At 50.9% G+C, this 21,649-nt stretch overlaps 2 protein-coding genes across 4 annotated transcripts; one reads left to right on the plus strand and one right to left on the minus strand.

Annotated features, from left to right (window-relative positions):
- Nucleotides 1-3,119: 3,119 nt before the first annotated feature.
- WNT10B (Wnt family member 10B) lies at nucleotides 3,120-8,873 on the minus strand. 3 transcript variants are annotated; one of them, XM_079139634.1, is made up of 5 exons: nucleotides 8,603-8,873; nucleotides 7,590-7,702; nucleotides 7,210-7,472; nucleotides 5,113-5,486; nucleotides 3,120-4,300 (listed from the first exon to the last, which is right to left on the minus strand). In XM_079139634.1, exons 2-5 carry the CDS (start codon nucleotides 7,661-7,663, stop codon nucleotides 3,842-3,844), a joined length of 1,170 nt encoding a protein of 389 aa, XP_078995760.1. In that variant the 5' UTR covers nucleotides 7,664-7,702; nucleotides 8,603-8,873; the 3' UTR covers nucleotides 3,120-3,841. The 3 variants fall into 3 exon arrangements, with proteins under 3 accessions (XP_078995760.1, XP_078995758.1, XP_078995759.1); XM_079139632.1 differs by lacking the exon at nucleotides 8,603-8,873 and adding an exon at nucleotides 7,933-8,049; XM_079139633.1 differs by lacking the exon at nucleotides 8,603-8,873 and adding an exon at nucleotides 7,993-8,024.
- Nucleotides 8,874-17,163: 8,290 nt separating this feature from the next.
- On the plus strand, nucleotides 17,164-20,287 carry WNT1 (Wnt family member 1; the record flags this gene model as incomplete). Its single annotated transcript, XM_079139635.1, has 4 exons — nucleotides 17,164-17,267; nucleotides 18,117-18,370; nucleotides 19,060-19,325; nucleotides 19,799-20,287. 4 exons carry the CDS (start codon nucleotides 17,164-17,166, stop codon nucleotides 20,285-20,287), a joined length of 1,113 nt encoding a protein of 370 aa, XP_078995761.1.
- Nucleotides 20,288-21,649: the final 1,362 nt, after the last annotated feature.

Here is a 21,649-nt window from a genome sequence, read left to right on the forward strand (position 1 = left end):
ATGTGCCTTGTGAGAGTCTGACAAGGAAATGGAAACTGTTGATAGATGTCTGCCCAAGACTTCAAATAATCTCAAGACTATGTCCCAGGTGTGATAGAAGGGTGGAAATGGTGACAACCTAATATAATTAGCAGCAAGCACCATGGTATTTGACTCAGGACTAATGAATGAGACTAGAAACTCTCCCAATTCATCTGTTCTTCACCTCTCTGGAGTCAGGAGAAGAAAATGTCTGTAGTAGCATAAGAGAGGACTGCCCAGGAAACAAACAGGAGCAGAGATAGGTGTGCTGCCTAGCTGGCAATTAGCTGACCACTACCACACCCCAACTTTCCAACCACTTGGTATAGGGTAAAGAAAGAGCTCATCCAGAGCTGAAAGAAGCCCAGAAGCCTTACCTACAGTTAATCAGTCTTTTTCCCCTCTCTGGATTCTAGTAAAAACTGAAATTGTAGTCCCCAGTTCTGTGGGTTGCATACTCCCACCCCATCTCTGACCCCAGGTCCGGGCCTGAGCCCAGCACATGTGCTGGAAATGGAGCAGGGAGGTGTAGGCCTTCCTGAAAAAATCCATTTGAAATGTGTCAAGGCTGTGATTTGGGGCTTACATTTGCCACAGAGTGTGTCTGATGAAAGAAGAGGGAAAGCTAGAAAAGGTACCAAAAGGACTACAGAAAGAAAAAGGAAAAAGCTGATGTATTCTTGCTGTGACTCCATTGGAAATTCTCCATCTTCTTCTTAAAAGTGAGAAATTCCCATTCTGGATATTCTTTTATCATTATTCTCTCTCATGTCCTATGCCCATTCTAGCCGCCTGCCTTCTCCTTTTCCTTTTCCCCCATAGATACAACAAATGCCTGAAGTAAGGGAGGGCTATCTCCTGGCATCACCGAACTAACAAATCCAGAATTGGCTGTGCTCAAATGGAAATTCAGGACATAAAACATTGCCATAAGGTTGGGGATCTCAGTGGTAGAGTGCTTGCCTAGCATGCATGAGGCCCTGGGTTCAATCCCCAGCACCACAAAAAAGGTAGAGAAAAGAAAAGTTGGACAGGTACCGTGGCACAAGCCTGAAATCCCAGTGGATTGGAAGGCTAAGGCAGAAGGATCGGAAGTTTGAGACCAGCCTCAGCAATTTAGTGAGACCCTGTCTTAAAATTTAAAAAATAAGCCAGGGCTGGGGATGTAGCTCAGTTGGTAGAGTGTTTGCCTCGCATGCATAAGACCCTGGGTTCATTCCCCAGCACCACAAAAAAATAATAGTAACAATAATCATAAGCCAGATGCAGTGGCACAAACCTATAATCCCAGCTTCTCAGGAGGCTGAGGCAGGAGAATCACAAGTTCAAAGTCAATCTCAGTTACTTAGGGAGGCCCTAAACAATTTAGCAAGACCTTGTCTCAAAATAAAAAAAAAAATAGGCCTGGGGATGTGGCTCAGTTGGTAGAGTGCCTGCCTCACAAGCAGAAGGCCCTGGGTTCAATCCCCAGCACCATAAATAAATAAATAAAAGGATTGAGATGTGGCTCAGTCATTAAGTGCCCCTGGGTTCAATTCATGGTATCAAAAAAATTTTTAATGAATAAATAAAAAGGGCTGAGGATGAAGCTTGATGGTAAAGTGCCTCTGGATTCAATTCATTCCCAGTATCCCCCCAAAAAAATTTAAGAAAGAAAAGGAAAAAAAAAGTTGTTATAAATGACTGCCCTATCTCAGCACTACTCAAAATTTCTTTGCTACCCTAGTGCTACTCTTATTTCATTATTAATTAATTAATTCATTAGTAATCTTATTGATTTGAAGGTAATTTGGGTAGCAGAAATATCTATTGCCTAGAGAAGTAGAGAGAACTATCTCTACATTCCCTGGCCAAGGACATGACCTTTGTTAGTCATTTGTAAACTTCTAAATGTGTAATGCATATCCCTTTTTAGCACTGATCATGGGAAGATAAGTTTATTTTCAAATACATTGGACTAGACATTCCCTGGTGGTATAGAGGTTAGGATTTGGCACTCTCAAAGGTATCAGGCTAGAAAAAGAAAGATTGGAACCAAATAATAATAATAATAATAACATTAATAATAATAATAATAATAATAATGGAATTATTTTGCTAAGATTAAATGCGAAAGAGTTCTGAAAAAGACCTGGCAGGGTGGTGTAAAATTTGTAACCCCAAGGACTCAAGAGGTTAAAACAGGAGGATTACAAGTTCCAGGCCAGCCTCAATACTTTGTGAGATCTTGCATCAAAATAAAAAATAAAAAGGGAGGGGGGATGTATCTTAGTGAGAAAGTACCCCTGGGTTCAACATCTAGTCGGCCAACACACCAAAAAAAAAAAAAAGAAAAAGAAAAAGAAAAAGAAAAGGACAAATGCATAGGCAATTAACTCAATGGGAGAGCATGCTGATTTTACTGGATTGGGATGGGGTGAGCATAGGAATCCCTTTTCTATGTTTCCCATCAGTCTTGCATCTACCTCCCAAATTCTCTGGTTTGAAGCCAAAGAAGAAAGTGCCTGCTCTTTTGGGTTCACTCAATGCTGAAACACTTTTAAGAATTTAAAACCCAGAGAAAAACTCATAATATAGGTAGAGGTCAACAAACTAGCCAGAGGACCAAATCAGTCCTGCAGCCTAATTTTGTGAATTAAGTTTTATTGAACTCAGTCATGCCCATTTATTTATGTATGATCTGTGGCTACTTTTTGCTCTATAACAGCAGATTTAAATAGTCAAGACAAAGATCATAATGTAGATAGCCCAATATGTTTACTATCTAGCCTTTTACAGGAAAAAAAAAATGCCAAACTTTGTTTTAGGCAGTGGTCAAGATAATATCTGGAGTTGAGGTACACAGAGAGTAAATAGGGTCTACATTTGGATCTCTAACCCCACCTAGAAGTAACCTCTACCCCTAGTTTCACAAACCAAAAGATGCCAACTAAGTTACTGAGGATCATTTAAAATCCTTTGTAGAATTCAGCAGGATGTGCATAAATAAAATCATTGAGTATAGGAGTGTAGGAGAATTCACCTGGAAAAGAAACTATGGACTAGGATCCCGACTGTGGCTAAATACATCACCATGTACATCCACCAATCAGGTAACTTAATTTATTTTAGTTTCAAACAGGAACCAAGAACAAGTCTCAGTACAATAAATTATCCATTCCCATCCCTCCTGCTACAGAAGGAAAAAGAGGCTCCAAAAGTCTTGGATAAACCCTTTCTTTGGAGGGTCCCCTTTAACATCTGAATGGAAGAAAACAACTTCTTTAAGGATCTAGACAGATAGCTTTTGGGGGATTTAGGAGTACTCTCCAGTACTCTCTTCCTTCCCCAAGACAAACCTCTCTACCCCTACTGTCTTCCATGACCCCACAAGAAAAGGTTCAGGCTGTGGTAGAGGAGTATGGGAAGGCCAATATGAGTGGTGATCCCTATCTAGACAGGTCTTAATGGCTCCATACAATGCTTGAGGCTATCTCTTAAGGGAAAGGAGTAGCCAAACCATAAGGATTCCCCAGCCAAAAGGAGTATGAATTAAGGAGGCCTGGAATTCAGTAGAGGGGAGCATTACAGTGCATTTCATCTTAGTCCATTCAGATATTTAAGGAGCAAAAGAGGGGCAAGTTTCCTCCAACCACCCTGCAATTGTGGGGGAAAGGCTGCACATCACAGATCCCGCCTGACCCCCACCACCCCCATTTCCAGGTAGATACTTTGGGCTTCCAGGGGGTCAAGATTGACCCTAGACAGAAATCAGAGCAAAGGGCTGAAAAGGTGCCCCTTCACAGCGTACCCTTACCTAGTGCTAAGGTGAGGCTGACCCTCACTTACACACGTTGACCCATTCTGTGACTTTGCACTCCTCACACAGCACATAGCAGCACCAGTGGAAACGGCAATGGCAGCGCTCAACTCGTGTCTGCCGGAGCACATTGTGCCCACGGCCACAGCATAAACTGCCACAGCCATCCAACAGGCGGCTGGTCTTGTTGCAGGCCCGGCCCCTTGTGCCTGGGGAGCCCACTGTGGGGTCTCGCTCACAAAAGTCAGGAGATTTTTCAAAGTAGACCAGCTCTCCTGAGAGGCGTCGAGGACGCAGGCGAGGTTGGAAGGCTCCAGAATTGCGGTTGTGGGTATCAATGAAGATGGCTCGACCCAATCGCTCCCTCAGTGCTGCCCCCACAGCCCGGAACTCTGGGGCCGCTCTCCAGCATGTCTTGAACTGGCAGCTGCCTGAAGTGCCATGGCACTTACATTTTTGCTTTAGGTTTTCAGTCACCACCTAGAGCATCAGAGACATAGAGGTGAAGGGGAGGGCAGCAAATGGACAGAGCACGTGGACACAGGAAAGGGAAGGAAACAGAAAACACAAGGGAGGAACAAATGAAATATCAGAAAAGATGGCATTTTAAAGTTAGCTAACAGCCCAATTCCCTCATCTTATAATTGAACTGAAACCAGAGCTATGTGATTGACCCATCTTGTTTGTTGTTGTTGTTGTTTGTGTGTAGGGGGGTATGTGGTACTGGGGATTGAATCCAGGAGTGCTCTACCACTGAGCTACATCCCCAGCTCTTTTTATTTTATTTTGAGGCAGTATCTTGCTAAGTTGCTTAGGCTGGTCTCAAACTTGTAATCCACCTGCCTAAGCTTCCTGAGTAACTGGGATACAGGGGTGTACTACCACACCTGGTTGGATTTGCCCATCTTTGATCACCAAATGGTAACAGAACCAAGACTCAACTCCAGTTTTCCAGTCCAGTGTTCTTTCCAGAGTAAGAATTGGTAAAATGGGGAGTGTAGCCCAGAGCTCCCCTCAGGTCTCTAGGGAAGGCAACTCTAATAACAGCCACCATGTAATAAGTCAAGGACTAGGCACTGTGTGGGGTCCACTATTTACTAGCTCAACTTTAAAGATGTTGTGACATGGTTATCATCAGGTTCCTTGAACAGATGCAGATCCAAGGCTGAGTGACTTACTGATGGCAAGTGGAGATCAGCTACTACACCTCATCCTATTACTCTGCTGGGCCTCTCATACTCTAGCCAGACCTTAAAAGCAAATGAGACCCAAGACAGGGCCTATACACATACCTGTCGTCCCACCCTGTTGTTGTGAATTCGCATCCGTGCCTGGATGTCCCGAGGAGCTTCCCTGGAATCCAAAAAATCCCGGGAAAACTTCTCTCCAAAGTCCATGTCATGGTTACAGCCACCCCATTCCCATGTGTCCTGGGGGCCAGGACTAGGGCCTGAGCCTGGGACAGGGCTGGGCATAGAGTGGGGAAAACTCTTGCCGCGGGACAGTGCCTGCAACTGCAGCAATTTGGCCCTCAGCCGATCCTGCTCACCACTGCTCTTCCAGCCACAGCCGCAGCTCACCAGCTTGCCCAGGCTGCAGGCAGTGGCAACAGCATGCATGACCCCAGCAGCCAGCATGGAAAAGGAGAAAGCACTCTCACGGAAACCTGGGGATGAGAAGGGTATAATGGTGGAGCTAAGGTTGACAGGCAACTGAGAGTGGGGAGGAAATAAACAGCCATCATCCAATTCCAAAATTTTCTAACTGAATTCTGACACTGCCATTTACCAGCTGAGTGATTGGGAGAAAGTTTAACAGGACAAGAAAGGAAACAGCACAAAGCTTGTTTCCTCATCTATAAAGGGAGACTGGTTGGTCAAGATGATCTCTGAGGCCCATTCTCGCTCTGATTTTCAGGTAAGGATAAAAGAGCCAGTATAGAGGGAGAGACCTCTGGGGTTGAGACTCCTCCTCTAGGAGGAGTCCCTGAGAAGGTGAGATGTGTTCATAAAGTTCTACACCTGAAAGTCTTAGAAATTCTCCAGCCCTGCAGGGAGCTTGAGTGGGGTGGGAGCAGACTTTGGGGTTCTTTCCCCCTGCCCCTGAATAATTATTTAAATCAGTCTTTTACCCAATCTACCCTCCATCATCCCATAAAAACCCCAAAGCACTGGAGCTATGGAGTTACTCTTCCCCTTCCCAGGTTCTAGTTGTATATTTGCCCTTCAAGACTGCCCTTTATGTTTATCCTAACCTGCTATTACCCTATAAAACACTGGGAGGGGGAGAGAGGCGGGGGTGATTTTCCCTAAGGCCCTCTTAAAAGGTTGGCCTCATTGTTATGTTTTGGGGGTCATGGAGGCTCAGGATGACAAGCCTTTTCCAGGCTTAGATAGATGTGCTCACCATTTGGGTGTCAAAGCCTTCCCCTAAACCAGGCTCTGAGGAGAAGGAAGAGTTCCTTACTTCATTTAGGCAGGGGCTCTCTGGAGCCCTAATAAGATGAAAGACAGCACCTTCTTAGAGGCCAGGTCTCTTGCCCTGGGATTCAGGGCTCCTGGGCCAGCCTCCTGATCCCCCAATCCCAATCCTCTAAGGGTGAAGCTGTTTGCACAAGTCTTGGGAATTCCCCTGCAGATGGCAGCTGCTTATTAACCCCATAGTCCCCAAAGCACTACCTTCACCCCAGGCTGAGCCCCCATGGATCTTTACACCTCAGGGAGTAAACTTCAGCAGGGCATGGATACGACAGTGAAGTCTCCCAGAGCATCCCTTCCAGATCCGGCCAGCAGTGACCTGTTCTCTGTCCCTCCAGGTTCCTCACCTGCTCAGGTGAGTGACACCTGTGCCCCCCACAGCACAGAGGAGGGGGCTGCTCCCTAGCTTCAAAGCCATCAGGGTCTTTGTTCCCAGCTTTGGCTCCTGGGAACTCCAGCAATTAGGGGAGCAGGTTTAACCCTTAAACGGTTGGGGGCGTCACCCCACCCCCGCTGGGGACACTGGCCTGGGCTTGTCCCGGTAGAGAGGGAGGGGAAAGAAAAATGGGGGAGAAAATGGGGGCAGTTTGAAGCTTCCAGGGCTGGGGGCATCTCTTGTTCACAGGTGCAACCCAGATTGAGCAGGGCAGAGGCAACAAAGGGGGGCCCTAGGGTAGGGAAGCAGGGCCCCAGCTGCCGTGCCAGCAGCGCACAGGTGGAAGTCAGGACTGCAGAGCCACAGACCGGTGGCCAGACCGGACTCAGCGCGGCTGGGGCGGGGGGCGGGGGGGAAATTCCCGGAGAGGCCCCTCCTGAAGCCATGTACGGGTCTCTTCCCGCCTCCGCTCGCCTCGTCCTGCCCCCCCAACCCCCCAGCTTAGGCTGCTGCACAGACCCGCCCGCCAAGCTCACCGCGCTTGAGGATGGCGCTGTGGTGCGGCAGGCGGCCGCCGCCCTCGAGCGCCGAGCAGTTCCAGCGCTGGTCGCGCAACTGGTGCTGACACTCGTGGACAGCGATGTGCAGACCCTGAAGGGCGGACGCTGTCACGTCGGGGCTGCGGAGGCACAGGCCTAGCTGCCTCTTGCTCAGACCCGACAGCGTCAAGCATACGGTGTTGGCCGTCAGCGGCGGCTCACCCGGCAGTTTCAGGCCCAGAATCTCATTGCTTAGAGCCCTAGGAACAGAAAAAAGGCGTCTGGGATCTGTGGGTCAGGTCGCACACCTACCCCAATTTCCCCCACGCCAGCTCGGTGCTTCTCTCATAGTCTGGAGGACAGGGGGATCTGCTCACCGACTGCATAAGGCCAGGAGTAGGAGACCCGCGAAGCCCGAAGGCGGAGGCCGAGGCCGGGGCTCCTCCAGCATGTCGAAGCCCGGAGGCTCCGATGCGCAGCTGATCAGCGCCTGAGGGACAGGGAGATTTGATGCGGGCTCTGAAATAAGGTTGCTCTTCACGGAACCGAAGGATGCCCTACTTCAATCTCTTAAGCCACCGGTTGATCTGGGAGACTTCACTAACCTTTTTCACCCCTCTCCAAACCAAACAATAAGAATCACCTCCTTGATTTTCTGAGTCCCTGAGTTCTGGAGCGCTTAAGAGAGAAAGAGTCCAGGCCACATAACGCAGGACTCACCCGAGGGCCCCTGGATCCCCGTCCAGTTAGACACAATGTCTGGTACACAGACACACTCACATGCAAACGCAGACAGACTGGCAAACACTTGCTCCACGACCTCACCCACTGCTCCCTCTGCTCCCTCTTCGAGGGCCCCAGAACTGGCTTCCCCGCCCTTATAGGGCTAGGGGGCGGGATCAGCAGGGGGTTCCCAACCACCTGGGGGTGGGGGCGTCGCCTCCAGGTGCCATCAATGGCAGGCAAGCTCCTTCAGAAAGGTCGAAGACCGAGCTTTCCACCCAGCTCTATCCCAGCAGCAGGGAAATAAGAGAGGCTCCAGGTGCAGCAAAGGAGAGGAGCGAAACCTGGTGCTCCCCAGCAAGGGATGGTGTGGCAAGCTAAGTCCTCTCCTCTGTCCCCCTTTTCCTAACTAAATGTTACCCTCCTCGGCCTGATACCCATCAGATCCCCAAAGGTCCCAGCCTCGGTCCCCACCCCTTTGCTTTCGCGTTCATTGCCCTCTAAATCTGGAAGCACTCCTTTATTCTGTCTTTATCTCTAGCAACATCTTTGGCTCTCTGCGTGTCTGTGCTCTTGTGGGTGGATGCGTGTCTGTCTGACTACCCGCATGCCTGTCTGGTCCGGGTGTGCGCGTCCCTGCCCTTCCTGCTTTCCCAGGTCCGATTACCTCCAGCGGTTCGAGTGCAGAGTCCGTGACCCACACGGTTGGGTCGCCTGGGCTCCGCTCGGGCTGCTTAAACCGTAGGGTGACTGAGACGGGTTCTGCCCCCTCGGCAGAGCCGCATTCTTCCAGGGCCGGGCCACTCCTCTTCGCCGCTTCCCCAGTGCCGCCGCGGCCGCCGGGAGGAAGGGAGGGAGGAAAAGAGGGAGTGATCGAAAGGGCTAGCGAGCGAGCGGGCGAGCAAAGAACCGGGGGCTCTGACTCTGCTCGAGCCGAACTGACGGGCGACTCTGCTAGGACTGACGAAGCTACCGCCCCTCCCCGAGCCCGGGGCATCCCCACCCCACCCCACCCCCTTGACCAGGGGAACGCCGCCGCTCCCCCTCTTCCCAGCGCGCACACACACCCTCTCCCCAGACGCCCAGGTTCGCGCTTGGTCCTCTTGAAAGAGGAGGTGGCCGGAGTTTCTCTCACCTACTATGGGGTCACTAAGGATGTATAGGGAGGGTGCCTGGCCCAGATTAGGGAGCCAGGACCCAGTTCACGTGACCAAATCTTTCATTTGTCTTTGCCTCAGTTTCTCCACCGACAGCGGGATGGCTGGGGAGAACGCTTTGACAACGGGAGGAGGGAGCTGGCTTCTCTTCTGGCTTTAGGCATTTGACAGTCACTTGTAGAGCCAACAACGTGAGCACACCGCAGGGCACTCAGAACCTGTAGAAAAACCCAGTGAGACCAAGCAGCTTGGCTCCTGCTCACCTCCCAGCCCTACCCGACTCCCTAGGGAGAGGTCAACATTGGCCTCAGAATTTGACCTTAGTCAAAAGGTTCAAATAGCCCCAATGATCTGTATCCTACACTACTATGCTTGCCTTTCCTTATAGGCATCCCTGCCTAAAGAGATCTCCTATCCTCCGGGATTCCTGGTTTTGCACTTAGGGAAGGCTGGATTCTTGCTCCAGGCTCCTAGACTTGCTTCACATGGGCTGAGGAGGGCTTTGGGATACCAAATTAGCTTCGCTCAAGGGCAACACAGAAAGAACCTGGTCTTGGGGTACACAGGCAAGGCAAAATACCTTAGGTAGCTCCAGCGGCAGTGAAGGGGTTAGGCGCCACCGCACTCCCGCCTGACTCACCCTAGTAGCTCTAACCACTGTGGACTATTTTTGCCAGAGAGGGGCCCCAGGCTTCCCAACCACCCCCAGCCCCTGCCAGACCGCAGCCTAAGGCACGGCTGGCCCTGTGCACCCAAGCACATTGACTCAGAGACCACCCCCCCAGTAAGCAGAAGCACAGGGTTGATACCCACAGCCACACACCTCTTCCTTGGTGGTGGCGGTGGCCGCTCTGCCAGGCAGCCAGCCTGGAGTTTTTGCTATTGCAGGTCCTGCCTTGTGCTGAAGGGGGCACTGCTGGCTAGGGGGCACAGCAGTCTGAGAGACATCAGGGACTTAAATCTGCTGGGATGTTACTGAGCACCTTTATGTGCCAGGTCCTGAACAGTCAGGGGAGGTGAGTGCCATAGCTCCTGATACTGGACAGCATGGACCACAAATGGTTGTTTTTCTTTGATTCCCCATCTCTGGGGTGGGGGAAAGGAGGCCAAGAGCTCCTGATCCTCCTTCTCATTTATAGGATAAGATCCAAACGTGTTACTGTTGAGGCCACCAGAATCTGAAAGCCCTATCTTGTAACTTCCATCCTTACACCTGGATTCAGTGATCCCCACCAGTGTCCTCATCTTTTTCCCTCCATGTCATACTGGGATTCCACCCAGGTCCCTGGAGGAGGAAGTAGATGAAGTTTCCTATGCCCCTTTTCTCCTGAAGGACATTTGTATTCTTCATGAGTCTCTGGTCTCCCTCAAGGTTTGGATTTTGTCTAATTTTAGTTTGTTTTGTTTTTGCCTTCTGATTCTGTCCTTTCAGGCTCCAGTCAGGTGACAAAATGAGGCTGGGGTCAGAACTACTGCCATAATTTTCAGTGATCAGGGCTCCTCAAGCTGGATGTTTCAAATCCAAAGATGCATACTCCTGCTCCCTCTCCTCACTGAAGCCCAGCTCTGGGATAGGAGGCCACAGGCAGGCTGACAGGGTGGCCTGAGCTGGCCCACAGTGCCCTCGGCCCGACCGGCTGGCCTGAGCACTGACCCGCAGGCAGCTAGAGGGCGGTGGGACAGGCGGGGCCTGGAGAGGGCTGCGGGTGCACACCCATTGCCTAATACCCCAAGCACGCAGCCAGCTCCAGGAAAGGGGAGGGGCGGGAACCAGAGAGACCTTGACAAGGGTTGGGGCTGTGACAGGAGGGGGTTAGTGGGGGGCTGTCATCTCTGCAGGGAGGGAGTGGGATCAAGCTGGTCCCCATTCCTCTCAATGAGAAGAGTTGAGGGCTGCTCTTCCCATCATGGGGATGAAGGGTGTAACAGAACAATGTGGGAAGAACACTGGGGCCCTGGAGGGCGGGGGTCAAAGAAAAAAGTGGGGGCCTCTCGAGATTGGGGGAATCGAGCAACTGAGGCGGTGGCTAAAGCTAGTCGCAGCTTCAGGAACCTCCTCCTCCTCCTCCCCCCATGTTTGCCTTGGCCCGGGGTCTCGGTGACTCATCTGTTGCTAAGCCGCTGATAGGGGCGGCCAGGCCTGGGGAACCCAAATTATAGGCCCGGGAGGGATGGATGCACCCGCGGTGGTGAGCTCAGCTGTGCTGCCTACTCTCCACCTCACACACATTCTGCTGCAGCACCGCAGGCCACCACCTGGAGGCACCAAAGCATCCACAGCCAGATTCTGCTGGTCTCTAGGGAAGCCCCCCACATTCGGCAGTTGGCCCCAACAAATCTTCAGGATTACCCTAGAGAGAATTTTACTCCCTTCTTTACATGGGAATGATGGATGGGATGAGTCTTCCCAGACTAAGAGGCAGTTGCCTGATGTTACTTCAAAGGAAGCAGACTCCTCTACCCACACATTCTCAACCCTGATCCCTTGCTTCTTTCCCAAATTCCAAGGTCAAAGCAAAGTTCCTCTCTCCTCCAACAGTTCTCCCCTATCCTTACTCCAGGAGGGTGGTTTGCTCCTGATTTTCCATTTCAATTTTTAAGTTATCTGTGGTTGGGTGGGGGATATGGCTCAGTGACATAGTGCTTATCTATCATGCTTGAAGCTCTGGATTTAATCCTCAGCATGTGCACACGTGCACAGGCACGCGCGCGCACGCGCGCGCGCGCGCACACACACACACACACACACACACACACACACAATGTTATCTGTGGCCAAAGACGATACAGAAGAAAAATAAGACAGGGTAAAGGAGATTGAAAATAGGATTCTATTTTATAAAAGGGGAGAGATGAGGGAAGTGAAGGAACAAAAGCATGAGATATCTAAGGAAGGGCATTTCAGAAGACAGGCAACCAGGTGTACAGACACTGAAAAGGTAGCATTCTTGATATTTTCAAGGAATCAGCAAGGAGGTCAATGTGGCTAGAGGAGAGGAATACACAAGGGAGAGAGTGGTAGGCAATGAAGTTGAGTACTAGGAAGGAATAGGGTTATCACATGGGGTCTTGTAGGCCACTGTAAAGATTTTGGCTTGATTCAAGTGAGATGGGGAGTGACTGGAAAACTTCTAGTGGGTAATGAACTTATTTTACTTCCTTTTTAGAAAGGATGGCCCCCTGGGCTGTGTGGAGAACAGACTGGGTGGGGGGGTTGTAGAAGCAGTGAGAACAATAGGAGGCTATTACCGGAATGCAAGCAAGAAGTGATGGTGACTCCTATCAGTGTGTAGCAGTATGGTTGTGAGATTGGGTAAGATTCTACATATATTTTGAAGATTGAAGGACAGAATTTGCTGATGGCTTAACTCAGAGTATAAGGTAGATTGAGTCAAGAATGACTCCAAGATTTTTGTCTTGAGCAGCTGAAAGGATGGAGTTGCCTTTACTGAGATGGAAGTGACTGAAGAAAGAGCAAGTTAGGGCAATGGAAGAATCAATAGTTCAGTTTTGCACAGGCATATTCTGAAATGCTTATTTAAATGATAGGTATGTAATTTCAGATTTTAGGACCAGAGATAAATATTAGGAAGTCTGCCAGGGGAGTTCATGAAAACTTAGAAGAAGATCAATTAAACCTGGGTGTATTCCAGTGTTTAGAAATTCAGTAAACAAGGAGGATCCAGGTAAGGAGACTGAAAGGGACACTACCAGTGAAACAGGAACAGTGTTTCAAAATCAAGTGAGAAGAAGGAAGAAGAAGTGGCCAGGCACAGTGGTGCACCTGTAATCCCAGCAGCTCAGGAAGCTGAGACAGGAGGATCATAAGTTCAAAGCCAACCTCAGCAACTCAGCAAGGTCCTGAGCAACTCAGTGAGACCCTGTCTCTAAACAAAACATTTAAAAGTTGGGTTTAATCCCTGGTACCAAAAGAAGAAGGAGGGGGGAGGGGAGGGGGAAGAGAAGGAGAAGGAGGAAGGAGAGGGAGAGGGAGAGGGAGAGGAAGAAGGAGAGAGAGAAGGAGAGGGTGTTCAGCAGTGTCTCTTATTCCAGGAAGGCTAATTAGGATGAGAACTAAGAATTGTCTATTGGGTAGGGCAACACAGACTTTCATTAATAGTTTTTTAAATAAACTTTAAAAATATTTTTTAGTTGTCAATGGACCTTTATTTCATTTACATGCGGTGCTGAGAATCGAACCCAGTGCATTAGGCATAGCTATGCAAGGGCTATACTGCTGAGCTACAACCCCAGCCCCACAGTAATAGTTTTGATAAGGAAGTATAGTGAGTTCAAAGGTGTGAATGGAGCTAGGGGCAGTGGCACGTACCTGCAATTCAGCTCCTCTGGAGGCTGAGGTAGGAGGATCACAAATTCAAGTCCAGCCTGGGGAATTTAGTGAGATTCTTCTCAACAAACAAACAAATAAACAAAAAAGGGCTGGGGATGTAGCTCAGTGGTAAAGAGCCTCTAGGTCCAATCCCTAGTGCCTAAAAAGAAGAAGAGAATTTTTAAAAAAGAGACCTTGGGCTGGGGATATAGTTCAGTTGGTAGAGAGATTGCTTCGCAAATATAAGGCCCTGGGTTCAATCCCCAGCACCACCATGAATTAAAGAGAGAGAGAGAGAGAGAGAGAGAGAGAGAGAGACCTTATAATGGGCTATGGGTGTGGTTCAGTAGAGCACTTTGCCTAGCATATAGGAGGCCCTGAGTTTCATCCCTAGCACTGCAAAGGTATAACTGGGGTAGAAAAAAATAAATTGATGCTAGCAATTAAAGCAACAATTTTAAGTTTTGCAGTAAAAGAAGAGAAATGGGGCAATCTTGGGCGATAATGTAGATCAAAGCATTTGAGTTTTTCAGATGGAAGATATTACAGTATGTTTCCATGTTTACAGGTGTATTCCAAAAGAGAGGTAAATTAATGATGCAAGAAAGAAAGAGGGGGCAATTGATAAAATATGATTTGATCAAAACAGTAATTTAAGCAGGCCATATACAGTGTGACTCAGACCTAAAGCCTTGCCTGCCTTTTCTCCCTCCTCCTGGGAAATGGAGGAATAAGGAATTACTCCTGGAATAGTGAAACAAAGGATACTGGCTCCTTTCCTGTCTTCCCACCTCTTAGCAACACTTATCATAGAAAGGGCTTTCCTGTCTTCCAGCCTCTTCCCACTCCCATCAGCTTGTATCAATCCACCAGACCAAAAGTTGTGACCCAGGCCCTAGTGGTGAGAAACCCCCAAGGATCAAAGGAATCCATGGTACATTGTCCATATACTTGAGTCATCTATGCCGGTGCTCTTTTAGATCTATGGAGGATGCTGAACCATTCTATCTTGTCCTGCAGGGATGAATCTTTGAAGAGGACTGTTATACTGAGGTGAGAAAAGGGTTTGGGAAGGACATTTCTTAAAAAAAAAAAAAAAAAAAAAAACTCTATCAGGCTTCATTTGGGTTAATAAATATCTCATTTAAATGTAAGTGACCTGGGAATATTAACTGTCTTTCAAGCATTTATTTACTCTTCAGGGTGACTGTCGCCTTAGAGAGAAAAATCTGATCATTTCTGGGACCTGAGACTTTTTAGAGTCAGATCTGGGTAAATTACTCATAAAGCATCCTAAAAAGCCAGACATGATAATGTGCACCTGTAATCCCTGCTATTTGGGAGACTGAGGCAAGAGGCTCTCAAGTTTGAGGACAGCCTAGACAACTTAGTGGGACCCTGTCTCAAAACAAAAAGAACTTGGATATAGCTCAGTAGTAGAGTGCCCCTGGGTTGGACTGGGTTCAACTCCCAGTACCAGGAAAGAAGAAAAAGAAGAAAGTTGCGGAGGGATGGAAAAAAAGATGACACAAAAGATAGGTAGGAAGGCTCTAAAAATCACTTTTACCTCTGTCAATTTTGAGAACCCCCCCCCCCCACCTCCTGCTATGGCTGTACACTGGCAAGCAGTGGGTAAGGTGGAAAGAGCATAAGCTTTGAGTCAACATGGTTTGGGTTTTAATCTGGCTGTACTGCTGATCACTTATTAGCTGTGACCTTGACAACTGCCTCCCTTATTGGTCCTCTGTAAAATGGGAGAGAGGAGAGAGGTAAAAGAAGAGATTTTTCTCTCCCTCCAGGAGCCACCTCTGAGTAGCACTGAGGCATGATAACCGGGCTGGCAGTGCCCCCTATGCTACAGATAGGGAACAGCAGCCACTCTTCAACAAAACAAGGATGGCCATGAAGTTGGGTTGATGTCCCTGGAGAGAAAAGTGTACTATTGTTAAGATGATCTTGGACACTCAAAGCACCACTGTGTGGTGAGAGCAGAAAGAACCAGAGTTTTAGGAGAAGATAGTAACTTGGCAGAAAAATCCAGAAAGAAGCAAACACGCAGAGGTCAAATTTCCTAATCTAGGTTCAGTTCAGTCAGCAGCCTTTTTCTTCCCAGTCCTCCCTTACCTTACCACCAGCACCTGATACTTACTCTACTGTCCATCCTTTCTTTTTCTTCTTTTTTCTCAGTATTGGAGGTTTAGCTCAATAGCACTCTACTATGAGCTACACCCTCAGCCCTTTTTATTTTTTATTTTGAGAACGGGGTCTCACTAAGTTGCCCACCCACACTGACCTCAAATTTGTGATCTTCTAGTCTCAGCCTCCCCAGCATCTGGGATTACTGGCATGTGCAGCCTCCATGGCTAGATCCACTGCCCACCCTTTCTGAGCCTACTCATCAAAGACTCAGTCATTCAGGCCTGGTTCATCTTCATACCCTCTTCACTGTAGGTTCAGCTTTCTCCTCCAATGATATTCACAGGTTGACACATACCACAAGGTGACACACCATATGATGACACAAGATACACAGGGCGACTGTGACACATCCACACATATGTAATCTTCCCAAGCACACACTCATCCACCCACCTTCAAACAGTGCCAGACACTCTGCATCCCTCAGTCAAGTGTCTGGGTTTCTCCTGTCATAGCGGCCACCTCCTTCCTGACACACTGTCCCAGGCAGCAACTATAACAAAAAGACTTGATGATCTCTTCTGATCTTCTTTAAATCCCCAAATTCTTTGGAAAGAGTTCCTAACCTCACTCCTAAGTACTAGGAGTTTCTGAACATACCGATACACAGGCGCACGCACCTTCAGAACACACTGTGCATTCTCACTTGCACTCACATTGTCACACACATGCAGCCGCTTGTGCTTTCCTTCTGGCTCACATGCACAACCTGTTGCTGCTTCAGGTTTCTCTCCACTTCCAGGCTCTGTTTGGTCAGCCCACCCCTAACCCAACCCCGGGATTTCCTTGACCACAGCTCCACCCACGCCCCTGTCTCCCCCTTTTCCTTCTTTGTCCAGTCGTTGGGGGTTCCTGGGTGGGAAAGAGTCTCCCTAGAGTCTCTGGCCAGAACCACAGGTTTCCTTCCTTCCGCCACTCAGGATGGGGGAGCGAAGGGACGCCGGCGGGGCGAGGGTGACGTCGAGGGGACAGCCCCACCACGCGTGGCGAGGCGGTCTGGGCTCCTGGGGGGCTCTCCCCAAGCACATTGTTGCCGCGCCCCCTGGCGGATGCAGGTCCCCGACGGGCTCCGGACGCGAAGAGGAGTGAGGCAGGCGCGCGTGGGAGGGCGTCCCAAGGGGAGGGGTCGGCTGACAGTGTAGGCCTGGAGGCGGGGGCCACCAGGCAGGGGGCGGGGGGTGAGCCCCGACGGCCAGCCTGTCAGCTCTTTGCTCAGACGGGCGGGAGCCACGGCTCCTCTTGCTGCCCATTGTCTGCGCCCCTGACCGGTGCGCCCTGGTGCCACAGTGCAGCCCTGCTGGGCAGCCTCCTCTCGTCACTCCAGCCAGCGCCGCAAGTATAAGAGGCGGTGCCGCCCTCCGTGGCCGCCTCAGCCCACCAGCCGGACCGCGAGCCATGCTGCCCGCCGACCGCCTCCAGGGTTGTTAAAGCCAGACTGCGAACTCTCGCCACCGCCGCCACCGCCGCGTCCGGTCCCACCGTCGCGGGCAGTAGCCAAAGCCGCCGCAACTGCAGCACAGAAGCGGCAAGGCCAGGCAGGCCATGGGGAGCTGGGCGCTGCTGCCCAGCTGGGTTTCTGCTACTCTTCTGCTGGTTCTGGCCGCTCTGCCCGCTGCCCTGGCTGCCAACAGCAGTGGCCGATGGTGGTAAGTGAGCTGGTGCGGGGTGGCCACTTGTTCTGGGGGACAAATGCAGGGGCCAGCCCTATCCAGCTCCTGTGCTCTGGAACCAGTCAGTCCAGAGATCGTTGCCCCGTTTCTGACTTTCTTCTGCCACACCAAAGGTTGCTCTAGCCCAGAGGTGCACCAGGAATTCCATTTCTTTTTCTTTTCATTTTTTTTTTCTTTTTTTTCTTTTTGGTACAAAGGATCAAACCCAGGGCCTCGGGCATTCTTAGGCAAACATTCTACCATTGAGCTGTATCATCAGCCCCAGAGATTCCATATCTGATGAAGTGAGGTCAATGATCTGCCCTCAGAGGCCCACTGTGTAACCCAGTAGGAAAGCCCAGTCATATCTGTGACAGCCATTCCCCTTTTGAGCCCCAGTTTTAACCTCACCCTGGTAGCTGCACTACAGATTTTCAAACATCTGAAGTCAAGGACTAGGTGTTAGCTTAGAAAGGAGTCCAGAAAGGGTGGGACTCTTGGGCATTTCACTCTTAGGCAAGGACTACGGGGCCAGGATTTCTTCCTTGGGTCTGACCAGAAGGAGGCTGGGAAAGTCAAGGTATTCTTGCAGTCTCCAGCTTCTCCATGACTCTTCTGTGCAGTCCCTGGACCTGCCCTAGGTCTATTAAACACCCAAAAGTCTGGATATCCAGTTCTTTAAAACAAGTAAGTTTGGGAGCACAGAGTCATTACCTTAAAATTGATCTCCTGCTGCTCTCTCCTGGCACATATCCCCAAAGGAGAGGGTGGGCTTCCTTCCACCACTTTATGGTTAGGGTGCAGGTCCCCTTCCCTAGTCTGAGCTCCCATTGTGCGTCCCACCAGGGGCATCGTGAACATAGCCTCCTCTACGAACCTGCTAACCGACTCCAAGAGTCTGCAGCTGGTGCTTGAGCCCAGTCTGCAACTGCTGAGCCGCAAGCAGCGGCGGTTGATCCGCCAGAACCCGGGGATCCTGCACAGCGTGAGCGGTGGGCTGCAGAGCGCAGTTCGGGAGTGCAAGTGGCAGTTCCGGAACCGCCGCTGGAACTGTCCCACTGCTCCGGGGCCCCACCTCTTCGGCAAGATCGTCAACCGAGGTGGGTGCCCAGGAAGGCGACGCTTCCGGGACCAGGGGAAATGCAGGGTCACCCCCAGGGCATAGGAGGGTGAATTCAGGGAGAATGTCCCAGGCACCGCAGGGTCACACAATCAACCTACCAAGCGCTTGACGCGGAGCGCCAGCTCCAGGCCAGACTCTACCCGGCGCTTTCCAGCCATACATCTTGGGCACCAAGCTTAACTTTGGCCACTGACCCAAAGAAAAGGAATTCCAGGCTGTGCACGCAGGCTGATCGTCGCCTTCCTCTATCTCGAAGTTCCTGGGAAGCTGCTCTCTGCTCGTGTGTGTCTTGCTTCATGCCCAGCAAAGTTTGCTAGCCAAAAACCGATTGTTTGGGCTGCGCAAAGGTTTTGACAATGCAGAATTCTTCCGCTCACTTCTTTTCTATTTTACTCTCTGGTGCTGCCCCACTTCCGCTCTAGAGCCAAAAGTGCTCTGAAGAGTCTCAGTCAGGCGCGATTACCAGCGTGTTAGTAGGTGCGTGCCCACGCATCTGCTTTCTCTGTGAGACCTAGAGATAAGGTTTCCAACACTACCGCTAGTCCATCTCTCAGGAATCCAAGGATGGAATATGGGGCGTGGAACTCCAGGTTCCAAGCCCTCCAAGGAGGGTGCTGGCCGGGCCACACGCGCCTTCTCATTGACTACTACTCTCTTCACCCACAGGCTGCCGGGAAACAGCGTTTATCTTCGCCATCACTTCCGCCGGGGTCACCCATTCGGTGGCGCGCTCCTGCTCAGAGGGCTCCATCGAATCTTGCACATGCGACTACCGGCGGCGCGGCCCTGGGGGTCCCGACTGGCACTGGGGGGGATGCAGCGACAACATTGATTTCGGCCGCCTCTTCGGCCGGGAGTTCGTGGACTCTGGGGAGAAGGGACGGGACCTGCGCTTCCTCATGAACCTTCATAACAACGAGGCGGGTCGCACGGTGAGTAGCTCTGAGAGGCTCCGCACCAGAAGGTGAATGGCCGGGCTACCCTGGGGCTCCGGAAGTAAGAGTCGGCGGTAAGGTGAGGACACGAGGGGAGGGCGTCCTGAGGGAGCAGGAGGCTTGGAAGGAAGCCGAAGAAGAGATAGTGGCTGAAGGCAAAGGAATTCTTAGGTTGAGAGCAGATAGAACGGAGGAGGATACAAGTTATACAACACATGGAATGGATTACCTACGGCCCCTCCTTTGCAGAGATTCAAAATATAAGGACGAGAGACCGAGAGAGACTCGCTGGTGTGGAGTTGAGTTTGGCCAAGTGTCCAAATCTCAGCGGGACATTTTGCGCCTTCCTTCCCCTGGGCTCCGCTAGGCCTTTGCTGAGGTCCCGACCGCGTCCGGGAGGGGGCGGTATCTGGAATAATGACTGACTGACAATGCCCTGGGACATCTTTTCTTCCTTCTTCTCCCCCCAGACAGTGTTCTCTGAGATGCGTCAGGAGTGCAAGTGCCACGGGATGTCTGGTTCGTGCACCGTGCGCACTTGCTGGATGCGGCTGCCCACGCTGCGTGCGGTGGGCGACGTGCTGCGCGACCGCTTCGACGGCGCATCACGCGTACTCTACGGCAACCGCGGCAGCAACCGCGCTTCACGGGCGGAGTTGCTGCGCCTTGAGCCTGAAGACCCCGCGCACAAGCCTCCTTCCCCTCACGATCTCGTCTACTTCGAGAAATCACCCAACTTCTGCACATACAGTGGACGCCTTGGTACAGCGGGCACTGCAGGACGCTCCTGCAATAGCTCATCGCCGGCGCTGGACGGCTGCGAGCTGCTCTGTTGTGGCCGGGGTCACCGCACACGCACGCAGCGCGTCACCGAGCGCTGCAACTGCACCTTCCACTGGTGCTGCCACGTCAGCTGCCGCAATTGCACTCACACGCGCGTACTGCACGAGTGTCTGTGAGGCGCTGCGCAGACTTGCCTCGGGAACGCTCTCCTCCAGACCTCCCCAGACAGATTCGCTGGCATTCAAGACCCTGACACTCGCCCGCTCCAATACCTCCAGTCACATTCCCCGTGGTTCATACGTGTCCCATCTCTCCCATCTCTTCCTACCTGGGGACTCCTCAAACCACTTGCGTGGGGCGGCATGAACCCTCTTGCCATCCTGATGGACCTGCCGCAACCAACCTACCTCCCTCTCCGCGGGAGACCCCTTGTTGCACTGCCCACTCCTTGGCCAGGAGGTGAGAAGGATTCGTCCCCTCCCCCACCCGGGGTCAGCTCCAGACGGTGTTGCCCTGCCTGTGCCACACCACACCAGCGTCCTCTCGCCCTCTTTCATTTCCCCTTTGTCCTCCCTATTCTCCTGCTCCCTACAGGCGCCTTACCACTCTCCAGCGAAGGGCGTAGACCTTGAACACACACCTGGGCATCAGGGCCGTTTTCCTCCCTGCTTCACTTGAAGCAAGGAGGTTCCAGGGTGAAAGGGCAGCTGTGGTGATGTGGAAGAAGAGGTTGGGGGGCAGCAGAAAGCCCCCATTCTCCCATCCTCTATGGTGGAGCCATTGAACAGCTGTGAGCCATGCCTCCCTCGGTCACCTCCTACCCTTTCCTGTCCTGCCTCCTCATCAGTGTGTAAATAATTTGCACTGAAACGTGGATACAAAGCCACGAATTTGGTTGTTGTAAATAAAACTATTTATTGTGCTGGGTTCCAGCCTGATTTGCAGAGACCACCTTCACCCCAACCCAATCCCTTTCCATTTTTCTCTCCTTTTGCCCTCCAACCTCTCCTGTTTCTCAAAGATGCCTTTGCCTACCGGAATCAGTATTTCCTTCCACTGTAGCTATTAGTGGCTCCTCGCCCCCACCAATGTAATATCTTCCTCTGCAGAATAAAATCTCTATTTTTATCAATGACTTGGTAGCTTTTCCTTGAATCCAGAACATGACATGGTTTGTGGTGTCCCCTTACCTTCCTCTTACTACTCCCAAGCTTGGGTGCTTACATCTCTTAAACAAATAGGGTACATTATTGGGGAACTAGTTTCCTGGACCTGCAAGAAGATCCTGAAATTCTGACCCTTGGATGACCCTAATGAGACCAGCTGGGACCCAGGTCTACTGAGAGAAGAAACTGGTCAGGAGCCTAAACATTCTTCAGGGTTCTTATTCCAGCAGCAACTCTCTTTGTGATATGGGCACGTGCATTCATTTGATGAATGGGGATTAAACAAACTCTGAGCCTGCTTTTCCTGCCTAGAAAACAGTTGAGTGATAGCTCTGAAAAGTAGAAAGAGAAATCCGAGCAGAAAGGATGTTG

This window comes from Sciurus vulgaris (assembly GCF_902686455.1).
Source record: "Sciurus vulgaris genome assembly, chromosome: 5".
Lineage (NCBI taxonomy): Eukaryota > Metazoa > Chordata > Mammalia > Rodentia > Sciuridae > Sciurus > Sciurus vulgaris.

Excerpts from the sequence above, each read along its gene's own strand:
- WNT10B (XM_079139634.1), bottom strand. The coding sequence starts at position 7,663 with ATGCTGGAGGAGCCCCGGCCTCGGCCTCCGCCTTCGGGCTTCGCGGGT. Across the intron at positions 5,487-7,209 it reads CAGCGCCATCCTCAAGCGCG|GTTTCCGTGAGAGTGCTTTC; the intron begins GTGAGCTTGGCG and ends TCTCATCCCCAG. Across the intron at positions 4,301-5,112 it reads ACAACAGGGTGGGACGACAG|GTGGTGACTGAAAACCTAAA; the intron begins GTATGTGTATAG and ends CTGATGCTCTAG.